This window comes from Branchiostoma belcheri, unplaced genomic scaffold, assembly GCF_001625305.1.
Source record: "Branchiostoma belcheri isolate BF01 breed outbred unplaced genomic scaffold, Haploidv18h27 scaffold1, whole genome shotgun sequence".
Lineage (NCBI taxonomy): Eukaryota > Metazoa > Chordata > Leptocardii > Amphioxiformes > Branchiostomatidae > Branchiostoma > Branchiostoma belcheri.
In genome coordinates, this window is record NW_017802379.1 from 293,431 (window position 1) to 314,293 (window position 20,863).

The 20,863-nt window shown below is 39.9% G+C and overlaps 2 protein-coding genes across 3 annotated transcripts; both read left to right on the forward strand.

The window, feature by feature from the left end:
- The first annotated feature begins 64 nt into the window (after positions 1 to 64).
- LOC109468020 (replication protein A 70 kDa DNA-binding subunit-like) lies at positions 65 to 8,146 on the forward strand. Of its 2 annotated transcripts, XM_019766230.1 has the most exons (17): positions 65 to 215; positions 370 to 417; positions 789 to 873; positions 1,158 to 1,266; positions 1,710 to 1,822; positions 2,369 to 2,434; positions 2,884 to 3,067; positions 3,360 to 3,462; positions 3,748 to 3,816; positions 4,190 to 4,382; positions 4,816 to 4,955; positions 5,328 to 5,476; positions 5,892 to 6,084; positions 6,537 to 6,650; positions 7,059 to 7,166; positions 7,452 to 7,538; positions 7,982 to 8,146. In XM_019766230.1, exons 1-17 carry the CDS (start codon positions 183 to 185, stop codon positions 8,084 to 8,086), a joined length of 1,899 nt encoding a protein of 632 aa, XP_019621789.1. In that variant the 5' UTR covers positions 65 to 182; the 3' UTR covers positions 8,087 to 8,146. The 2 variants fall into 2 exon arrangements, with proteins under 2 accessions (XP_019621789.1, XP_019621798.1); XM_019766239.1 differs by lacking the exon at positions 2,369 to 2,434 and having other exon boundaries at positions 7,982 to 8,145.
- An 875-nt stretch (positions 8,147 to 9,021) lies between these two features.
- On the forward strand, positions 9,022 to 20,551 carry LOC109467654 (merlin-like). The gene is made up of 16 exons (XM_019765701.1): positions 9,022 to 9,312; positions 10,864 to 10,992; positions 11,441 to 11,563; positions 12,007 to 12,159; positions 12,530 to 12,612; positions 13,203 to 13,278; positions 13,888 to 14,022; positions 14,417 to 14,605; positions 14,968 to 15,090; positions 15,540 to 15,671; positions 16,193 to 16,381; positions 17,045 to 17,107; positions 18,048 to 18,211; positions 18,482 to 18,641; positions 19,659 to 19,720; positions 20,088 to 20,551. The coding sequence occupies exons 1-15, from the start codon at positions 9,226 to 9,228 to the stop codon at positions 19,707 to 19,709; spliced, it is 1,857 nt and encodes a 618-aa protein (XP_019621260.1). The 5' UTR covers positions 9,022 to 9,225; the 3' UTR covers positions 19,710 to 19,720; positions 20,088 to 20,551.
- The last annotated feature ends 312 nt before the right edge of the window (positions 20,552 to 20,863 follow it).

Sequence of the window (20,863 nt, forward strand, 5' to 3'; positions counted from 1 at the left end):
TTTGGTCGATAATTTTTAATTTATAAAAGTCAACTACATCCTTAAAAATTGGACTGTACTGACACATCCGGGACCTTCGGCGCGAAATAAACCTTTTGGCGCGCAATTTTTGGCGATCACACCAGGGTCTTCGTCATATTTTTCATTTCTTGCGATACTGTTTTGTTTTTCAGCCACCAACGATGTCGTTTAACCTGAACGAAGGAACCATACAGGTATTTTGACGGGATAGACGATGCTAGAACTACTGTTAGCCGGGAAAATGTGGATTTTCTGCGGTCGAAACGTCTCGTTCAAAATTTGCTGAAGAAGTATGTCTCCTCCAAATCTTTGATGATAAATAAATTACGTTGCTCTCTTTCTTTGTAGGAAATTGCGAATGGTGGGTCTCCAAAGTCACCAGTCCTGCAAGTGCTGGTAAGTTGGGAAAAATTATTACAGTTATAGGAAACTGTTCGTCTCCATGTAAACCTTTATGCTGCGCATGAAAAATTATGGTACACATGAGACTGTCATGCCCAAACTTGCCCAAGCAAGATGTAAAAATTATATATTCATGATTGTTGTCTGGTCAATATATCATAGAAGGGAAGTACATAAAAATTTGTTGTATATCATTATTGTAATGTTGAATAAAAATTTGGGTTTATGTTTATGCAAGGAGGTTAAATACATGTATTTAACCTCCTTTGTTTATGGTATGCTTGTGGGTGAATGTGTACATGTTACACAGTATCAGCCTTTAGGCAAGACTTAATTCAAAAACTTAATTCATCATTTTGTTCCAGGGCATCAAGAAGATCCAAAGTGCCGGAGCACAAGGGTCAGAGAGATACCGACTGCTGCTGTCAGATGGAAAGCACACTCAGTCCTGTACGGTGCCTTTTTCATTGTCTCTCATATAATACATCCTGTTGTGAAATATCAATAATTTTCCTCTTGATACAATAAACGTTAGTACACAATATCAGGGCTGCCTAGGGTGGTTAGTGATATAGCTAACACAAATTTCTCGTTCCTCCTTGCTCATTACATTAAATTCAGGAATGGTACTTTGCGTAAAATTCAACCACCCATTGATTACTCATTGCATTATATTAGGAAGAGCAATATGATTATGAATACATTGTAAGCCCTCTAATAACTTTTTCCTGCAGCTGCCATGCTGGCTACCCAGCAGAACCACCTGGTGAACTCAGGACAGCTGGAGCAGCACTGTGTGATCCGGCTGGAGAAGTACATCTGTAACACCATCCAGGACAACAGGTACGCAGGTACTAACAGGAGGCAGGGGGAATGGACTAGCCTGAGTAACTTCGCGTTTCTAGTAGCCCTTCCATAGGAGGCCTAATCAGCCTCTGACAGGAAGAGAATTGACCAAATTTATGAAGGGACTGGGGTCAGTTAGGTTGGAAGTTAACTGTGGGATTTTTTCATGGCCGAAATGTACAAGAAATAATCCTGATGTCAAAGTTGGACAAATGGGGTAGATTAAAAAAGTGCCCTCACAAGTGTGGTTGGCATGCTTAAATGTAGATAAATGACTGTCCAGTGAGTCCACCATTGAGTAGACAAAAGAAATGTACAGTAGGACTATAGGAACAGTTGAATTTATATTTTTGCTTACCCCTTGGGACAGATGTTTGAAGAAGCTATAACCAATATGCACTATCTGTTTGTAATTTGTTACTCACTGTCTCCAATTCCAGGCGTGTCCTGATCATGCTGGAAGTCCAGGTTCTCGGCAACCCCAAGATCAAGATCAAGAATCCCACACCTGTCAACCAAGCAGGTGGCGGTGCACCAGCTCCTGCCCAGAATGGTAAGCAAGCCTCTGGATAATTTTAGAGGCTTGAGTGAAACAAGAACACAAAAAAAAAAACAATTGAACCAATGCATTGTCCCCTTAGTGCAATATTTTATTCATTCCCTTTAAAGTAGATGCTCAAGATTTGCTTAGACTTCTTAGTTCTTACATTAATTTCCTCTACACTGGTTAACTTGCAGAGAACTGATGATTTGAACATAGTAAATGTCTTTAAACACAATTCCCTCTTAGTCATTGAATGAAATATATGTTAGAAAGAATACTGTATAAAGATCTAACAAACACATCACTATTTCACTCTACCTTCACCATCTAACCTTATTCCTGTCAAAGGTTAAACAGGAAAATGATATCACTATCAGTAACTGTTTTTAAAAAGACATTTGCACTACCCACGGTAATACAGTCTGTTTCAAATAGTGAAAGCATCTGGGAAATTCTGGACTTTTATTAACACTCATTTTACACTCCACATACTTGCATGTTTGTACTAACTTGGATCTTTCAACCCAGTAAAGTCGTTCTCTCTTGCACTGACAGCATCCTTCGGCTCCTCTTATGGCCGTCGACCTCTGACCTCTGTCCCACAGCCCTCCTTCTACCGAGGTAGATGATTACAGCAAGAACATGTTTGGTTTTGTTCATGTTGAAGTTCTGGCTGTTAACTCTTATTGTTCCAAACCAGCTTGCTGTTCAAGCTGTATTTTGACTGCTTCACAGTGCCTTTGCTTCGCTAAAAGAGTTCTGTTGCTTCACAGTTTTGGTCACAGCTCGTTCAGTATGGAATCTAGATGGATTTTGGCCTACAGGTTTTGGAAATGCATTTAGACCTCAAAGCTCGCAGAAACTTGCACATGCAGAAAGAATTGTGCCATAGAACAAATTTGTACAATATGCTGAGCAAATTTGCACAATATGCTGAACAAATCCAGGACTGTTGCTTCTTAAGCAAGTTTGAAAGTTGCTCACGTATAATTAGAAAAAAAATAGTTCCATTTACAAATTCAGGCTATTTATGAGATATAACTGCTAACTTTTCGTTGGTTTTACTCAAGGTGGATCCTCCCATGCTGTTAATGGTGGGATGAACCGCCCTGGTAACCAGGGTGGTGCAGGACGTCCCAACCAGGGTGGATCGGGGGCCTCCTTCTACCCTCGCAGCAACGTTGCCGCTTCTCCTGGTACCCCTGGCAGGGGCAAGCCCACACCCATCGCTGGCCTGAACCCTTACCAGAACAGGTACTGTATTTCAAAACCTTTGGGTTCTTTTTTGTGTGTGTTACTACTAACCTATTCAGCATTATACTTTGATTCTTGTTCCCTGAAGCAGCTTAGTTTCAAAAGTATTACTCCTATTGAATCTACTTTTACAACTAAGCCATATAGTATTGTGGTCAGATCTCGAATTGCATAGTAATGTCTAGATTACTTTGCGAGGTTATTTTGCTGAGGAAATACACACTTAAAGAAAATGTAGGTACATGTATCAATTAACTGATTGTGGAATGCATTGTCACTCAACTGTTTCCAGATGGACCATCCGAGCCCGTGTGACGAACAAGGGTAGCATCCGTACCTGGAGCAACGCTCGTGGGGAGGGGAAGCTCTTCTCCATGGACCTACTGGATGAGTCGGTATGTGTGTTCAGCGTGCTTGAATGCAACTAGTATACTAGAATATCAGAGTTTTCTTGTACACAACCTTGTTGTATTTTACCTGCCAACGTTTCAATAGCCTGTAGACTGATAATAATCCTCATTTGTCAGTGTTTGATGACCAATGAAACATTTCTTCACTTGCTATGTACCATTTGTCATAACCAAGCAATGCATGTGACAGTATAGTGTTTTAATTAAGTACATAAAAATGTCTACCACAGATGAATTCCATTAATATGTGATTTTTTGCTTCATTCACAGGGTGAGATTCGAGCCACAGCCTTCAATGACCAATGTGACAAGTTCTATGACCTCATTGAAATAGGCAAGGTAGGAATCAAAGAAACAAGAATATTTGTTTTATGCCTAAGTCAGCATTTCTTCTTCACACTGCACCCAGTACCACTTTAAAACCATGTTGTTAGGAAAGTATGCCTTCCACCTGTCATGGGGTTGTGTGGTGTAACAGCAGAGCGTTTGGCTCAGAACCAAGAGGTCCCGGTTCGAATCCTGCCAAGTCGCCAACCTTGTGCCCTTGGGAAAGGCACTTGACACTACTTTCCTCACATCGCTCAGGTGAAAATGAGTATGCCAGAATGATCATTATCATGATTGTGGGCATTAAGGAAAACCAACCAACCAAAATCACCCCTTTCCCAATTAACTCCTTTTAACCTTTTTCTTTTTTTAATCTGCACCCTAGGTGTACTTCATCAGCAAGGGGGGTCTGAAGACAGCCAACAAGCAGTACACGTCCATCCAGAACGACTACGAGATGTCCTTCAACAACGACACAACCGTAGTTCTGTGCGAGGACGAGTCTGACCTCCCCTCCATCACGTACAACTTCGTCCCCATAGAGAAGCTGGAGGAGATGAATCCTAACACTATCATCGGTAAAAACATCACTTTCTTATCTTATAAAAGTCGAAAGTTTCAAGTAGCACTCAACAATAAAGTCGTATAACTTTTCACATGTACATACAAAGTGGTACTGGTATTTGGCATTTGTAAGCATAAAGTATCTTCCTACAACATACTACATACAACATTGCTGAAGCTATGTAAGGTACAGTGTTAAGTAAAACAGTGAACTAATGTTCGATATAGATAATAGAGGAGAGCATTTTCATTGTACCTTTCGACCTGTCAAGCTTTCTGTGGTATACTGACAAAGTATTTCACTATTTGTTGTAAGAACTTCCATTTAGGTGTTTCATTTAAGTTACACAGCAGTAGCCCAGTTGCTGTTCCTACAAGTAGACAAAACTGCTGGATAACAATTTTAATGGAGCCAGTGTCTCACAGTGTGTCTCTGTGCCTTAACAGACTTGATTGGTGTGTGCAAGAGCTACGGAGATGTGACGACGATCACAACACGTCAGACCAACAGGGAGGTGAACAAGCGAGACTTACAGATCGTGGACATGTCGGGAAAACAGGTCAACCTCACCCTGTGGGGAGGCGAGGTGTGTTTTCGTGGATTTATAAAGATCTCCATCTAGCAAAGGATTTATGGATCCATGGTGCCAAGATTTCAAACATTAGACTTGTCTCAGGTTTGACATTTTGAAGAGGAGGTGATAGTCACCTGTTATGTCAATCCTCCCACAAATATGGTAAAGCTTCAGAAATAAATAAATAAATAAAAATGCAACAACCAAAGTATGCATGGATGTGATTCACTTAAAAATTCATTTTGTGTTGTTTAGACAGGTAAGACATCCGAGTAGAACATTGTGTGGCGCAAAAAAACGAGTCTAACACCTGGAATTTATTAAATAGCTAGTACTATTTGTATTCTGTAATTAGTTTTAAAAACTTTTGCTCTGTCCATGTAGGCAGATAAGTTTGATGGGTCGTCGTGCCCAGTTGTTGCCATCAAGGGCGCTCGTCTGTCTGACTTCGGCGGACGTTCCCTCAGCACAGTGGGCTCCAGCACTGTCATGATCAACCCGGACATCCCCGAGGCCTTCCAGCTACGAGGATGGTAAGAAGCCTCATGTCATAGGTAGAAAGGTAAAGCAGTAGTGCTGTCAAGGAGTGAAATTATTGTTGAAGAACTTAACCCTTCAGAAAGGGAGATGATAAATTTCTCGTGCTGCTGAAAGTCTACCAGGCTTGAAAAGACTTTTAATACTGTCCAATAAATCTTGTTATTGAAAAAGGTGTAATCATAACTTCTGGAGAGGAGCAAAAAGATGCACTAGAAACCTAATTTGTTATCTCTTTGGAAGCAGTAGTAGACATTGTTCTTGAAAAGAGAAATAATCTGACATGGATGTTAAGTACAGGGTAAGTGGAGAGAATTCCAGCAAAAGGTTAGCATTTAGCCATGGAAAGCTTGTTAAATGCAGAGCATGTAACTGCTATAAACATACACACCCCCTTCCCTTTTGCCTTAGGTATGACAAGGTGGGCTGTAACTCAGAGGCACAGTCCATTTCCACTGGAGCAGGGGGAGGGGCAGGTCGACCCACCAACTGGAAGAGCTTCAAACAGGTGATCGATGAGAACCTGGGCACGGGAGAGAAGCCAGACTACTTCAGCACCAAGGGAACCATTGTCTTCATGAAGAAGGAGAGCGCCATGTACCAGGTCAGTAGCTTCTGTATTGGTATAGCCGGTATAACCGCCCTTCTGCGCACCAGCTTCAGTGCTGAAGTGAAGAATGTCTCCAGAAAGTGGAGATTGAAGTCTTGCTCCTGTTACTTTGGGTGGATAAGGTTTTGTTGAAAGTTACAAATGGTGATCACAGTGAGGATTGTAAAGGATTGAATTTGTCTAAATTGCACCAACTTCAATACAAGCACTAACACATGTATTACATATAAAAAGTGTAGAATGGTACAGATAATATACATGTGTTACTGTGTTAGAATGCCCCAGTGCGATAGCCTGGAATCCATCCATGAACTCTGTGTATCTGCTCTGTTTCTCCGCTCCTGCGAAGATGGATGGATTCCAGGCTACCAGTGTGATGTCTACTATTCTGAACATAAATAAATCTTATTCTAATATCATTGTGTCCTGTCCTATTCTCCATCCAGGCTTGCCCAACACAGGATTGCAACAAGAAGGTGGTGGACCTACAGAATGGGTTCTTCAGCTGTGAGAAGTGCAGCAAAGAGTTCCCCAACTTCAAATACAGGTTGATCCTTCAGGTAAATATTTCTGCCTTTTTATCTTGAAAGTTCATCTGGGTTTTGAAGCAAGTTTCAACTGTAATTTCCAATACAAGAAAGACGGGGCCTCTACAGACTTTCTACAACCTATGATCTCACCGAGCCGCGTGTGTAATCTGCAATGGAGTCACAAACAGTGGATGTGTTATTCCTTGATAAAGACTGGAGTTGTACAGTCAAAAATTTGGTCCAATACCAATATCTTGTGTTCTTTCTAACCACATCTTGCCCATCCTTGCCTACCAGAGTCACTACTAGTACCTGTATTATGTAACAGAAAGCAACATCCTTGGCAAAATTCACAGTTAACACCACAGTTCACAACTGTAAATCTGTTTTCAGAAACTGACTTCTAGTTTTTTTTTTCTCTCCCTTTTTCTCCTGCAGGCTAATGTTGCAGACTACAGTGGCAACCAGTGGACAACCTGCTTCAGTGAACAGGCAGAGACCATCCTGGAGCAGAACACAGAATACCTGGGGAATATGAAGGATCAGGTAAGTCTTTGGACAGAGGTGCCATCTGGTAACAATGTAACAAATTGTAAGTGTGACGGTAGCAACAAGAAAATCAGAGAAGGCAGACTTCACACCTTCACAGGTAGATCAGAAACACAAACATGCCAACAGCAGCACTGCACTACATTGGACAATCTAGATCATCGTTTTGCATATCTTGCTGACATTTGTTTAGTTGTTTATTTTTTATTCAACTGTACCACAACATGTTCACAACTGCCAAAAATAGGAGCATGATACTTACACATGTTCCCCGTTTTTCAGGATGACACAGGCTTCGATCAGGTCTTCACCGAGGCTAACTTCAAGTCCTACATCTTCACCATGAGGGTCAAGATGGACACATACAATGTAATGATGTAGTACTTGAAATATTTTGACTTTGAGCCCAAATTTCATTTGTAGAGGAACTGTATCATCCTGTTTTTGTTAAGTCATCATGTCACTAGACTTAACTAATGGAATTCTATGGTAGCAATATCAAGAGATATTTTATTTTTTTGAAATATTAGAATTAAGGTATCCCATCCCTTTTTTCCACTTCTCTTCTTTCTTATCTCTATTTCTTCGTAAGAAATTTTTTCTGGTTTGTCTCATTTTGGTCAACTCAGTTCCTATTATGAAAAATTTAAACTGTTCTCCAACTCATAAATTTCACTCACCGGAATTTTCGACTGAATCACTCAGTCTTCCTCAGCTATCTAATGCTGATGTAAGTCAGTTCCTATCTAGAGTTAACCTGTAAGTGACTTCTCGAATCCAAGAGCTCAAATTCCCTCTGCTGTTTTATCCAGGATGAGTCTCGTATCCGCTGCAGCTGTGTCGGTGCCCAGCCGGTGGACTTCAAGGAGTACAGCAAGAAACTCATCAACGAGATCAGGCAGATGGCACTGATGTAGAGTCTGGTGTAACGGCATCTATCAGTGGAAATCTAGGGGGGGGGGTGTCATGGCATCATGGGGACCCACTAGGGGCGAGTGTGTCATGGTGAAGTGGGGATGCAGTTGGTATGACCAAGAAAAGATTGATTAAAGCCCATGGTTTGACATAGCCTTTAACTAACTTTATGTTCCATTTAACGATTTTTGTACAACTAAGGTTAAGGGTAAACATGTCATCACATCAGTGCTTGCCCAAATGACGCAGATGTGGTGAGACTTGTACAATGATAAAGAGATGTATGACATTGAAGATTGGATGTAAGAAGATTGTGGTTATATTGCATACAAGAGCCTGCCAGAAAAAAAAAACTTTAAAATAGAGGCACACAACTACGGACTAGTCTTGTCAAGTGTCAATATATGCAAATATGCTTATCATAACTAGCAATGGCATTTATTAAGAAGAGACTAATAAAACATTTTGCCGTTATGTATGCTATTATGCAAGATAAGCGAGCTGAGATAAGCTTGTTCAGTTTTTGTTTTTGTTTGAGTTAATGTTTCATGATTTCTTTCAAAATTCAGAATACAAAAAAAGACATTCAAAGATGTGTCGGGATATCAGCTCTGTATTTTAAATCCAGAACATGTTCAAGTTGACTAAAATCTATGTAATAAAAAATTGTTGTAGCCATCAGTGTAATAAATGTCTTTGATGATGTATCTTTAATTATGTCACATTTTCTGTTGCAAGTTTTCATAAGGCTAATCTGTCTTTATGATACAGATTCCTGAGATAGTTTTAAGAATTTCTGAGACAAAAGGGAGACAGTAGTATGAAATTTGAGCAATGTTTTATTAAAAGAGAAAATATCAAACGGCAGAAATCAACAAACCCAACACTTCTTCCCGCCAAAATATAAATGATCGGGGTTAAAGTTCAAAGGCCAAGCTGTCATCCGGGAATGTGACCTTAGGGAGTACCGGAAGCCAACAAAGATGGAGTGACAGCAAAAACCAGCCGACGTCTTCCTTTTGTTTTAAACTTGATCAAACACTTCCAGAAACCCCAATTTCTCGCTGTAAACTTGGAAAAAGACTCCGCCAAGGTGGCAGGGTTCTCGGAGAAGTGGTCTGTGACGGGGGACGGCCGGAGGATGCCGTGGTTAACCCTGAAACGCGCGCCGAAGACGTTCGACGTGCGAGTCACCACCATGGACGCGGAGATGGAGTTCAGTCTCGAGGTGAGAACGATTTTAGAAATCCCCCTTTCTGTAAACATCGACGACTTGCACACACAAAGTATGGCAAACTTCGATACAGGATCTAAAATCCGTAAGTGCCTTCTGCCCCCCTCCCCACTTCTCACAACGCAAATCTTCGTATCTTCTCGACTCTGCGCTTGGCAACACGTGAAGAATTTGAGCGGAATTTCCCCGTGAGCGGAGTGTGTAGGTGGGGAGTTACGACATAATCACAAGACAAACAACAACGAAAAGCAGAACAGTGGCAACATGGCTTATTATTAGAGAGACCCACTTAAGTCATTGTTCTACTCTGCTGGGATGTAGAACAAAAAATTATGGCTAGCCATCACACCTGTGCCTATGGTTTTCAGGTGTAAACAAATATAATATTTTGAACTTCAGTATTATAATCCACAAAACCTTTCGTGCTACAGTCCAGTTTCTACCTGGCCATTTTTATTTTGGAAGGAAATTACCTGTAACTTTTGCCTCCATATTTTCAAGCCAAGTTGGCAGGTTGGTAAACAAGGTTTTGTGATTTGAATGATGCAGATGCACAACAAATCCCTTATCAAAAAAGATATGAGCAGTCCTGTCCCCAGAGGATTAAATGTAGGACATTTACAAAATCTTCAGTTTTACATTGATTGATTGATATTGATAACCATCTTCTGTTTTGTGTCATATTGACATTATGTATAAAGTTTTGATTGTTTTGTTGTGTTATACTACATCATACTGGGCTTAAAAAAGATCAGTTGTAATCCTGTCATTTATCATTTGTAATCAAATTATGACACTTTCTAGCCCAAGTTTTTTATCACATACATATTTGATTTGTACAAACTTTGAAGGAAGATAAGCACATCTAGCTAAATGTGTGACAGAAATAGGTCTATGTCTCCCATGAGACAAACATATATGCTAATCTAATTACCACTGATACATGCAAGGGACTAGCTGCCAAACATGACCAATACCAGCATCATCTGCTTGAAAGATAAATCCAGGCAAGGAAATCTGGAAACTGGTAACCTAGATTATGTACTATAGGCTAGCTGTCTTTCACTTTGGATTCGGTACACACATGTACTATGTAAAAAAAATGTTTCAAATAGGCAGTTAGATTTTAATTGTTTGAGGAATCAACTATGTTATTAATACATAGCATTAGTATGCTTTATACATGGTTGCCAATGTTTGCATATAAATGTAAAAGTCCCCTGGTGAATTACCGGTAGCCATCGAATGGCTAGAACTAGTAGTAGAACTAGAAGGTTGATCAGTCAGAGTGCCTTGAGGAGCATAATGTTATCATGAAGGATGTTTCTCTAACCTGTCATAGCCTCTACCAAGCTCTCCAATGGGGTACGGATTGTAGAATTCAGAAAAAAAAAAGTCACTCACCCCGAAGCAGGAAAATGATCTCTACGCTGGCTAAACTTTCTAGGCCAATTAATTTCCCTATTTGGCTAAATTTAACTGTTTTTGTACCCGTGTTGTTAGTCTGGTAGAGACTAAACTTATCCCACACAATCTATGTTCCAGTGGAAGTCCACGGGACGGCACCTGTTTGACCTGGTATGCCGCACCATCGGCCTGAGGGAGACATGGTACTTTGGTCTGCAGTACATCGACAAGAAGGGCTACACGGCCTGGCTCAAGTTCGACAGAAAGGTGGGGATTCTGTTGACAAAAAGTCATCTCATGAAAGTTCATCTGAGTTGGTAGTTACATGTAACTTTTGTTCCAATACAAGGGATTGTTCTCACCTAGGCTAAAGCTTTCAACCAGTCACTGCTCCAGTCTTCTTTGATAGACTGACCCATGAGACTTGTCACATAGCTTCTCTGAAGTATAATGGCAGCACTGGGTCAAAGGTATCTAGCCGAACTATGGTGGGGGCCTACATCATTTGCCAGATACTAATTACTAGTACCTTTGAGTACCTTCCTAGTGCTGCTGTCACACTTTAGAAAAGCCACATGACACGTCTCACTGGGTCAGTATAGTGAAGAAGACCAGAGTAACTGGTCAAAAGCTCTAGATGAGAGAACTGGTTTTTTTTTTGTGTTGGGATCATCTTTACAAACATGTCTACCATTTCCCCCTGTGAACATGTTAGGTACGAGACCAGGACCTGCCCCATGAAGAACCCGTTAATTTCCTGTTCATGGCCAAGTTCTACCCTGAAGCTGTGGAGGAGGAACTCATCCAGGAGATTACACAGCATCTCTTCTTCCTGCAGGTGAGAAAATTCAGTCATCGATCAGTGGTAGGACTTGAGATACTTTTTTTTCTGCATACCTGCACTGATGAAGACATACACGTTACAGTTATACAAGGCTGGAGAAATTGGTGCAGGCAACAGAGAACCGTTTGAATCTTTTAAAAAAAATTAGACTTTAGAATGAAGCTACTGGTATAACCTTGGTAAACATAACTGACATGTACAAAATTTGTCCTTCAATAAGCAGAGAATAGTGTCACTATTTAGTGTCTCAGAGGGTTATGAGTTTTTAAATTTGGGGGGGAGAATTCCAGACCCAGGACTCTTTGGGACTCAATGCACAGCTTGAGCCTTTGAAAGATGTCCTTCTGTACCTGACCCCAATGCTGTGAAAAAATTCTAGTGATAACCCCGTCTATAGTATCTATAAATTAATACATGCTTTTGGTTCCTCTCTGCAGGTGAAACAGTGTATCCTGAACATGGATATCTACTGCCCTCCCGAGGCCTCAGTTCTGCTGGCGTCATACGCGGTACAGGCCAAGTATGGAGACTACGACCGGTCTGTCTACCAGCCAGGCTTTCTCTGTAACGATGACCTTCTGCCACAAAGGGTAAAGCCATAGTTTGTGTCTGAATCAGGTGTAATGGATTTCTATTTGGCAAGATGTGTCTTTTCTATGTTTCTAGGCACCTTCTAGTGTCACCACCTAGTAACTATACATGTGAGTAAACCTTTGGACATGATGTTCTTGAAGAAAAAAAGTTATGTAAGTCCATTTTGTCACAAAGAACAGCATTCCTGCTGTCAGCAAAGGATTTAGTCAATTCAAACATGTTTGTGCAATTATTTGCAGCAAATCGGTCATATTTAATGTTATATATGAGCAGTGCACTAGTAGATGTCTGTGTATAAGCAAACAATATCTACCAATGACTTGTAAGCAGCTTCTCATTTGATCTTTGACCTCTGCCCCTAATCAGGTGCTTGACCAGTACAAGATGACCCCCCAGATGTGGGAAGAGAGGATTGTGGGTCTGTATGCTGATCACAGAGGCATGACCAGGTAAGGAGCAAGTTTGGGACCGCATTCATGTCCGTAGCCAGGGGTTCGGAAGAACCCCCCCACAAGGCTCAAAGGTCCACTTTTTATGTAAAGGTCCACTTTTTGGTCCACTTTTTATGTAAAGGTCCAAGATTTTTCTTGAAAAGATGGACTGGAATCGTAGAAAAACTGCTCCCTTTGTCATTCAATAAAAATATTTAATTTGTCTCTGATTTTTTTCTTGGAAATCCTCTCAAAAATGCACGAAATGCCATTTTAGAAGGTTCATTTTTCAAAATTTCCCAGGGGAGCATGCCCCCGGACCCCCCTAGGAACCTCTCGAGATCCCCTCAAGCAGTGGGAAGAACCCCCCCCCGTTCAAAATCCTGGCTACGGGCATGGCATTGTAGATACTGCTCCCTGTAACCGTGTAGATACATGTAATGTATATACTAAAAATGCATTTGGGAATGCATCTGTAGTAGCAATACCAGTCCTGTGCTGTGTAATTTGAACCAGTTAGAATTGCCCTGAGGAAAGTGACAGACGGTTGCTGAAATGTTATCTGAATAAAACACTTGTGGTGTAAAAAGAGCTGTCTGATTTTGTAGGGATGAAGCAGAGATGGAGTACCTGAAGATAGCTCAGGACCTGGAGATGTACGGGGTCAACTACTTCCACATCAAGGTCTGCACAAACTTCTAGATTTATTATAATAATACTTTATAATGAGAGGAGGTACTTATATGTTATCACCATCATGATGATGCATAATTTGGTTTTGAAAAATTGGCCATTCTGTTGGGTTGTTCAATCAAGTCTAAATAATTTGAACTGACTACAATGTAACTCAACATTGACAGAGTTGAGGCAGCATTCAGTGCATGATTCATGTACTAGTTATTTATTCATGTCATATTTGGGCTCTTGTGTTGCATACATATACATTGTACATGTAATTGGTAAACTGTCTTGTGGTGTAACACATACTGTCTACTACAATCTGTATCTGTATCTGTATAGCCGGTATAACCGCCTTTCGGCGTAACACACCAGCTTCTGTATCTGTATAGCCGGTATAACCGCCTTTCGGCGTAACACACCAGCTTCGCAGGCACGCGGCGCGGCGGCAGCTGGCTATATTACACCGATCGACTTGTTCCACCTAACCCTTGAACTTCTAGCTCTAGACATTGTTTAAAGCTATCTATTGACAGTGCCCCTACTACAAGATAGAATTACAAATGTAGTCATGGAAAGATTTTTGTTCATGGCATGAAATTTTTCTGTTTGCAGAATAAGAAGGACACAGACCTGTGGCTGGGGGTGGATGCCCTGGGTGTGAACGTGTATGAGTATAACAACAGACTCACACCTAAGATATCCTTCCCCTGGAGCGAGATCAGGAACATATCCTTCCACGACAAGAGGGTGAGATCTGTATTCTGTGTCTGTATTGCTGGTATAATTGCCATTTAGTGTAAAACACCAGCTTCTGTATTCTGTATAGCCGGTATAACCACCCCTCAGTGTAACACACCACCTTATGATATCACTTATTAGTGATTTAAATTTGGGGGAACACAGCATGCCACCACAGTAGAAAAACTTAAAACATAAGTTGAATTGGCAGTGCTTTAACATGTTTGAATTTTTTTTTTATATTCTTAAATTGATTTGTTTATTGATTGATTGATTGATTGTAAAGCTGTTACTGATTGTAGTTACACATGTAGCTATGAGTCAGTGTAAATGCCTTTTTAAAAATTTGAAACTATCCCGGCTCACTCTAGTCCAAGAGATTAATGAGTTTACTTTATTCCAGTTTGTTATCAAACCGGTGGACAAGAAGGCACCAGATTTTGTGTTTTTTGCGCCCAAACTGCGAGTGAACAAGCTGGTCCTGGAGCTGTGTGTGGGGAACCATGAACTCTTCATGAGGAGGAGAAAACTGGACTCCATGGAGGTACAACAGATGAAGGCTCAGGCCAAGGAGGAAAAAGCCAGAAAACAGGTCTGTAAAATATCCAGGACTCATCTCTTTGCAGGACTGCAAATACTGGGTATATGCAGGTTAGTGTAGGTAGAATTGGAGCTGCACGGATAGTTTTTTATGTCTCTACCTGCACCTAACCTGCACTGGGCCATGTGCTATGTTTATATATACTGTTATACATGTACAAGGGTAACAATAAGTACATGGAGTACTTTCATGGTCTTATAAGACATGTACATTGTACATGTAGTTGTATGTAGATTTTCATTTGCTGCATTGACTGTTACTTCTATGTTGTCGAACAAGGACAAGTAGTGAAGAGTAGATTAGTAGTAGTTCTAAATTGTGTTGTTTCTAATCATTGTTGTTCTGTTTTACAGATTGAAAGAGCGAGATTACTCCGGGAAAAGCAGCTAAGAGAAGAGGCAGTTAGGGAAAAGGAAGAACTAGAGAGAAAATTAGCACTTTTTCAGGATGAAGCTAGGATGGCCAACGATGCATTAGTAAGTACATGTACAGTACTCTCTACAACATCATTACACAGGTTCAGAAGATGGCAATAATGCTTTAAGCTAAGATGAACATATTGCCCTAAGCAATAGTCAACTGGCAATGCAGTTTCTTCATTGACATCTAACATGTACATGTACATCCTTTCTTATTTCTTTGCTTCTTGGGATACATGTTGTACATTATTTACAAAAGGCATTCCTGAATATTTAACTATGATATATCATGCTTTAGAATACACTACAATAGCTTTTACAATTACATGTATAATGAACTTAAGTAACTTAAGGTGGAGTGGAATATGTTACAATCAGAAGAGACTGCAGACCTGTTCTAATTGAATTAATTAGCTGCAGAAATGAAGAACTGGAAGGATGATTGGCAAGATTCGATGTACGCTAACATCAGAAGAATGCATTTGTTGTCTTCTCTACCCCTGTAGTTAAGATCAGAAGAGACAGCGGACCTGCTTGCTGAGAAGGCTAAGATAGCGGAGGAGGAGGCCATGCTGCTGGCACAGAAAGCTGCTGAGGCTGAACAGGAGATGAACAGGCTTCAGGTGTCTGCTCTTAGGGTAGGTCACACTCCAGTTACTAGTATTCTGTGAATTGTCTTGTGATCCTATGCAGTCTCTTGCACAACAGGCACTGCAAAGGAATTCCCATAATCTCATCTGCATCTGATGGAGTCCAGTCATTCCTCAGACTTTATCTCTTGCTCAGCTAGGCAGTTCTGTGACTTAGGTTTTAATGATTAACACTGCAGGATAGCCTAAGAAATATTCATGTAGCTGATTTTGTATATCACAAAGTGACTGACAACCCAGACCCAAATGTGTTGGCCACTAGAAGCAAATGCTAGAAATAACCTAGAACATATACAAGTTTGAAAATAGATAGTATATAATAGATATATAACTGCTTATGATTAGATAGGAGTGTTTGGAGTGACATGCTGTAGGGCACCTCATATAAGGACGACCTGAACTGAACATGAGAACCTAGAATTAAGTATAGCAACAATCTGATAATGCCTTACCTTTTTTGAAAGATTTCTTTCAGTATTGATTTTTTTCTTCTCTCTACTCACCCTCAGAGTGAAGAAGAAAAAGTAGTTTTAGAACACAGGGTACGGGAGACAGAACTCATCGCCTTGAGAATAGCAGAAGACTCGGAGAGGCGAGCCAAGGAGGCGGAGGAACTGAAGGAACAGCTGATCAAGGCCAAGGAGAACGAGAAATTTGCCAAAGACAAGCTGATAGAGCTCACGAGGAACCCTTTGAATGTGAGTCAACTCAAAGTTTTGTTGACACCTAGGTGTCACTCAGGAACTTTTGGTCATGTCCCATAGGTCAGAATCATAGCTTTGAATGAATGGATGGATGAATGAAAGACTCATTGTATATGTTTATGTTCTTACAAGCTAAGTATAGGTCATGCATGGTGATAAAGTAGTTCTAGGTACAATAGCAGTGACATAAGACTCCAGTATTTTACTACATCTACAATGGCATAAGTATGATACCAGTAGTTTTGATATGTACAGTTTCAACTTCTTCTGCCTTCTTGAGACAGTTGTATGAATCATATATTGATGATATAGTGTATGAAGGACAGAATGAAGACTGACAGTGTTAGCCTCTTATCCTGGATGATTCTGCTTAGTGTAATGACTCTAAATACGCAGAGTCCTGACACAATCTGCACACACCTCTCAACAACTCATGATATAGGCATCTGTCCTGCTTACAACGTTGACTGGTGTGTAGAACAAACCAACATGCTTATGTTACACATGGCCTTGTGCTTACCCTGTTCCATAGTTTTGTCACCAGTGTTGTGAAGAGTTGGGCAGCCTGTCCATTCCATTCCTGTTGCCTTGTTTCTATTTATTGTTATTTTTCTTTTGTATTTAAATGTGTTCCCTTCCCCCCTTCCCGTTACTCAGGACACTTTGGGCTCGGAGACAAAAACTGAACAAAAAAAGGAGACTCAATATGGTTATCCACAGGTGCAGTATGTGCTAAGGCTTGGTATGGTGGGGCAAGGTCAAGGTCCAAGTGTGTGATTTCTGTAGCGATAGATGATATTTCTATGTTATACCTGTACTCAAATTTCATTTCTTGCTAGTACATTGTATGTTTTACAATGATAGACTGCTTACATGTATGGCAACCATCCTTACCCTAACTTCAGACAGGGTTGAGAATTTGACTGCACCTCCCTTAAAATTCTGATTCACTTCAAACAGTGGTTTTTAGTGTGTGGACAAACATGTGTAGCTCAATTGCAAGCAGGTTTCTTTTGCTTTTCCTCATGTATGTGCATTGTATTTTCATGCATTGTGTGCTTCATTCGATCTACACAATACTTTATCCACCATGTAAGATACAGTTGTAAGACATATAGTACAGTGAAGTACTAGCAAAATAACACCAGTCACAACTGAGTAGTAAAGTTCTTTTATTCACAACAATTTGTTTAACACAGTCAAGCTGTACGTGGCTCGTACCAACAAATAGTTGTGAATAAGATGAGACTTCTCACCAACTTACAGAGCAGTCACAACTTATACCAAGGACTGCTTCAGAATCTGTATTCCACAGTAGTGTCTATACATGTACATGTAGTTTACTGTTTGACAGGGTGATACAAATGTGTTGTGGTACGTCATCTGTGAATAGTTTACACAACCGTTTTATTCAGCTAACGTTTGGGACCGCATTGTAGAATACAGTTCCCTGTAACCATGTAGATATGTATTATTTTACATTTGGGAATGCATCTAATGCAGCAACACCTCTGCAGTGCAATGTGAACCAGTCAGATTTGCCCTCAGGAAGGTGACAGATGGTCACCAAAATGTCGGCTGAATAAAACACTGTCTTGGTTGTGTAACAAGAGTCTCGTTATTCGTTGTGGTAATCATATCTTTTCCCCTTTCTTGTCAGTTTAACTACATGACGGGAGATGCCATAACCAACGAGCATCTGCGAGAGTTGGACATGAGATTAGAACACGAGCTGTCCCTGTCCATGGACAGTGCTGACAACTCCATGGAACTACTGAGTGACAACGATGTGGAACAGCTGTCAAGGGAAATAGAAAAAGAAAGGTGGTTATTGATTTTTGTATTCGGATATTAAGGATTAAACTAATACACATCTACTAATACTAAATTGAAGTTGGTGATTCACTTCAATCTAGGATGGAGGCCTGGCAAAAACCCTGTCTCGTATTCACCACACAGTGAGTTACATCATCACCAGGACTCTCAAAGCATAGAAAGTTACAGCTGTGGCAAGTATATATCTGACTTTGAAAGTTTTACCAGAAATTAACTGTTTTCTCTGTAGTCTAACAGCATATATAAATTCCTTTATAGGATGGAATATATGGAAAAAAGCAAACATCTTCAAGAACAGTTGAGCGAGTTGAAGAAAGAGATTGAAGTCCTGAAAGATGAGGACAAGGAGACTCAGTACGACAAGCTGCACAACATCAACGTAGAGATGGGAGAGACAAAATACTCCACCCTGAAAAGAGTGAGTAGAACATACATAATGATTACATGTCATGTGGTTTGGAATGGGAAGGGAAATGATTTGAAATGGCTCAAGTCACACTTACATGTCCATTCCCATGCTGATATAATATTGCTTTTCTGTGTTTTTTTCACTTGAATGGGTTTTCTTTAACCTCTGTCTTGTGGTTTGTTTATGGTTTGATGGCTAACTGCCTCAGAGCTGTTTATTTATTTGATTGATTGATTGATTTGTTGTTGATTCCATGTAAAAATGTAAACCCAGAAAAATATTGAATTTTTTGAGAATCGCTTGTGATTAAAAAAACTGTTAATCCTCTAGAGTTATATATTATGAAGAAGAAAATATCTGTTCTTAATCAGCCATATGATATATAAAAATCTTTATATGGATGAAAAGTTGAATACTTTCAATTCATTTATGTACATGTACCTGTGATATATTGAAGACAAAAACAAAAGCTAAAAAATTGTACCAAATTCTTCTTACTAATTGTCATGAAATGCACTAACCAATTAGAAAGCACTTAAAGTTTTATTACTTTGTTCTATGGTTTAACTGTGGTTGATTGATTTTTCCTACTACCATTTTTTTTGTCATCTCGTAATCTCCAAGCAGATCTTTTGGTGGCTGCAAGACAACGTCTTATCAAATTGGCCAGGCAGTATCATTAGCAGGGCAATATCAAATACAGCATAAAAAGATACCAGTACAAGAAAGAAAGCCCAATAAAATGCCCCAAAACAAGTCAAAAACAGAAGCCTAAACGCCAAAAAGCAGTTACTCTAACAACTGGATATGATTTTGAAAACGTCAGACGTTTCAGCAAGTATCCACTAGCTTTCGTCAGTGACTGAGAGACCAGAGGGGAAATGCAGGTTTATAAGCCTAAACCCAGAAGCCTAAACCTCTGCTTGGAGACTAGTCATCTCTTGGGTGTCCATGGTTTATATGAGTTTTGCTGGTGGCTGTCACATCTAACCGCATGGCTCCTCCATCAACCTTCTCTTTCCACAGATTAAGGCTGGAACGGCCAAAGCACGGGTTGCCTTCTTTGAGGAACTATAAGAAAAATTAATGTAAGTTTTAAAAGAACTAAAGTGGGTGAGTTCTCTTCTCAAGTTAGCCATGTTCCTTCACTAATCAGTCTATTTCAAAACTGTAGTACATATACAATGTAAGTCCGTGTAGCATTATCACAATAACTGAGATCTATATTACCTGTGCCATGTATGTAGTCAAGCCATTAGAAAAATTCACATTTTTTTAATCAACTATTGTTTCCCCTAAAACTGTTGATCAAAATGAAAAATAACATAGCTTGTGACAATTGCTCCTCCTGTATAGCACGTTGCTAAAACAATTTAAATTTCAGTCAAGAGTACTGCTAACAATGTTTGAATCCTACAATGACAGACTTTGTAACCAAATTTCATACCTTTTCAGATAAGAAAGGGAACTACCAGATCCAGGGTGACCTTCTTCGAAGAATTGTAGAGATTTTTATATGCTAAGAAAAAAATCTACCCACCACCGCATGATATACAGAATGATACATGTTGTATCTTCTACCCGGCCAGCAGTAGACAGAAGGAAAAACCTGCCATGAGTCCCTCTTACATGTACAATGTCTTCCCAGTACATGTGTAAAGTGCTGCATCACAAATTTACTCAAACTCTTCTCTTTTATAAAATTAATTTGTGGTAGCTTTTGAAAGATTTTGTGACTAAGGAGAAAAGGGGATATCGAATCTGACCTTTTACATACTATTGTTACATAGATAGGTCTGTGGAAGCCATTGTTTTGTGCCAAATTTTCTTAAACTTACACAGATACAACCAGACAGCCATAAACAATGTAACCACCTTCAGTGCCTGGTTTTTCACTCAAAAAAGTCATGTTTACTCCTTTATATTGGTTTGTTCTGAAAAAAAGTGGCCCAAAGTGAACAATTAGAAATCCCATTAAAGTTCTAACTAGCTCTAATATGTCAGAACATAAGAAACCCACCAACATAAACATACATGGAACAACCCAGGACATTATAATTTATATGTGTCCATGGAACAATTAACTGGAAGTGTGCTATTTATTACTTGGTGCTTAACTGTGTCATTGAATATCATCTGTATCATGCATATTAAACAGACATGTAAATAGACTTTGGTAGAAAAAGGCCATGCTACATTGGAACTCTTGCTATATACTTATACTGGTGACA

Bases quoted from the DNA above. Each gene is read 5' to 3' on its own strand.
- LOC109468020 (XM_019766230.1), top strand. From the start codon at position 183: ATGTCGTTTAACCTGAACGAAGGAACCATACAG. The intron at 874-1,157 runs GTACGGTGCCTT...TTTTTCCTGCAG, and splicing joins TGGAAAGCACACTCAGTCCT to CTGCCATGCTGGCTACCCAG. The intron at 3,817-4,189 runs GTAGGAATCAAA...TCTGCACCCTAG, and splicing joins ACCTCATTGAAATAGGCAAG to GTGTACTTCATCAGCAAGGG.
- LOC109467654 (XM_019765701.1), top strand. From the start codon at position 9,226: ATGCCGTGGTTAACCCTGAAACGCGCGCCGAAGACGTTCGACGTGCGA. The intron at 16,382-17,044 runs GTGAGTCAACTC...CCCGTTACTCAG, and splicing joins TCACGAGGAACCCTTTGAAT to GACACTTTGGGCTCGGAGAC. The intron at 18,212-18,481 runs GTGGTTATTGAT...ATTCCTTTATAG, and splicing joins AGGGAAATAGAAAAAGAAAG to GATGGAATATATGGAAAAAA.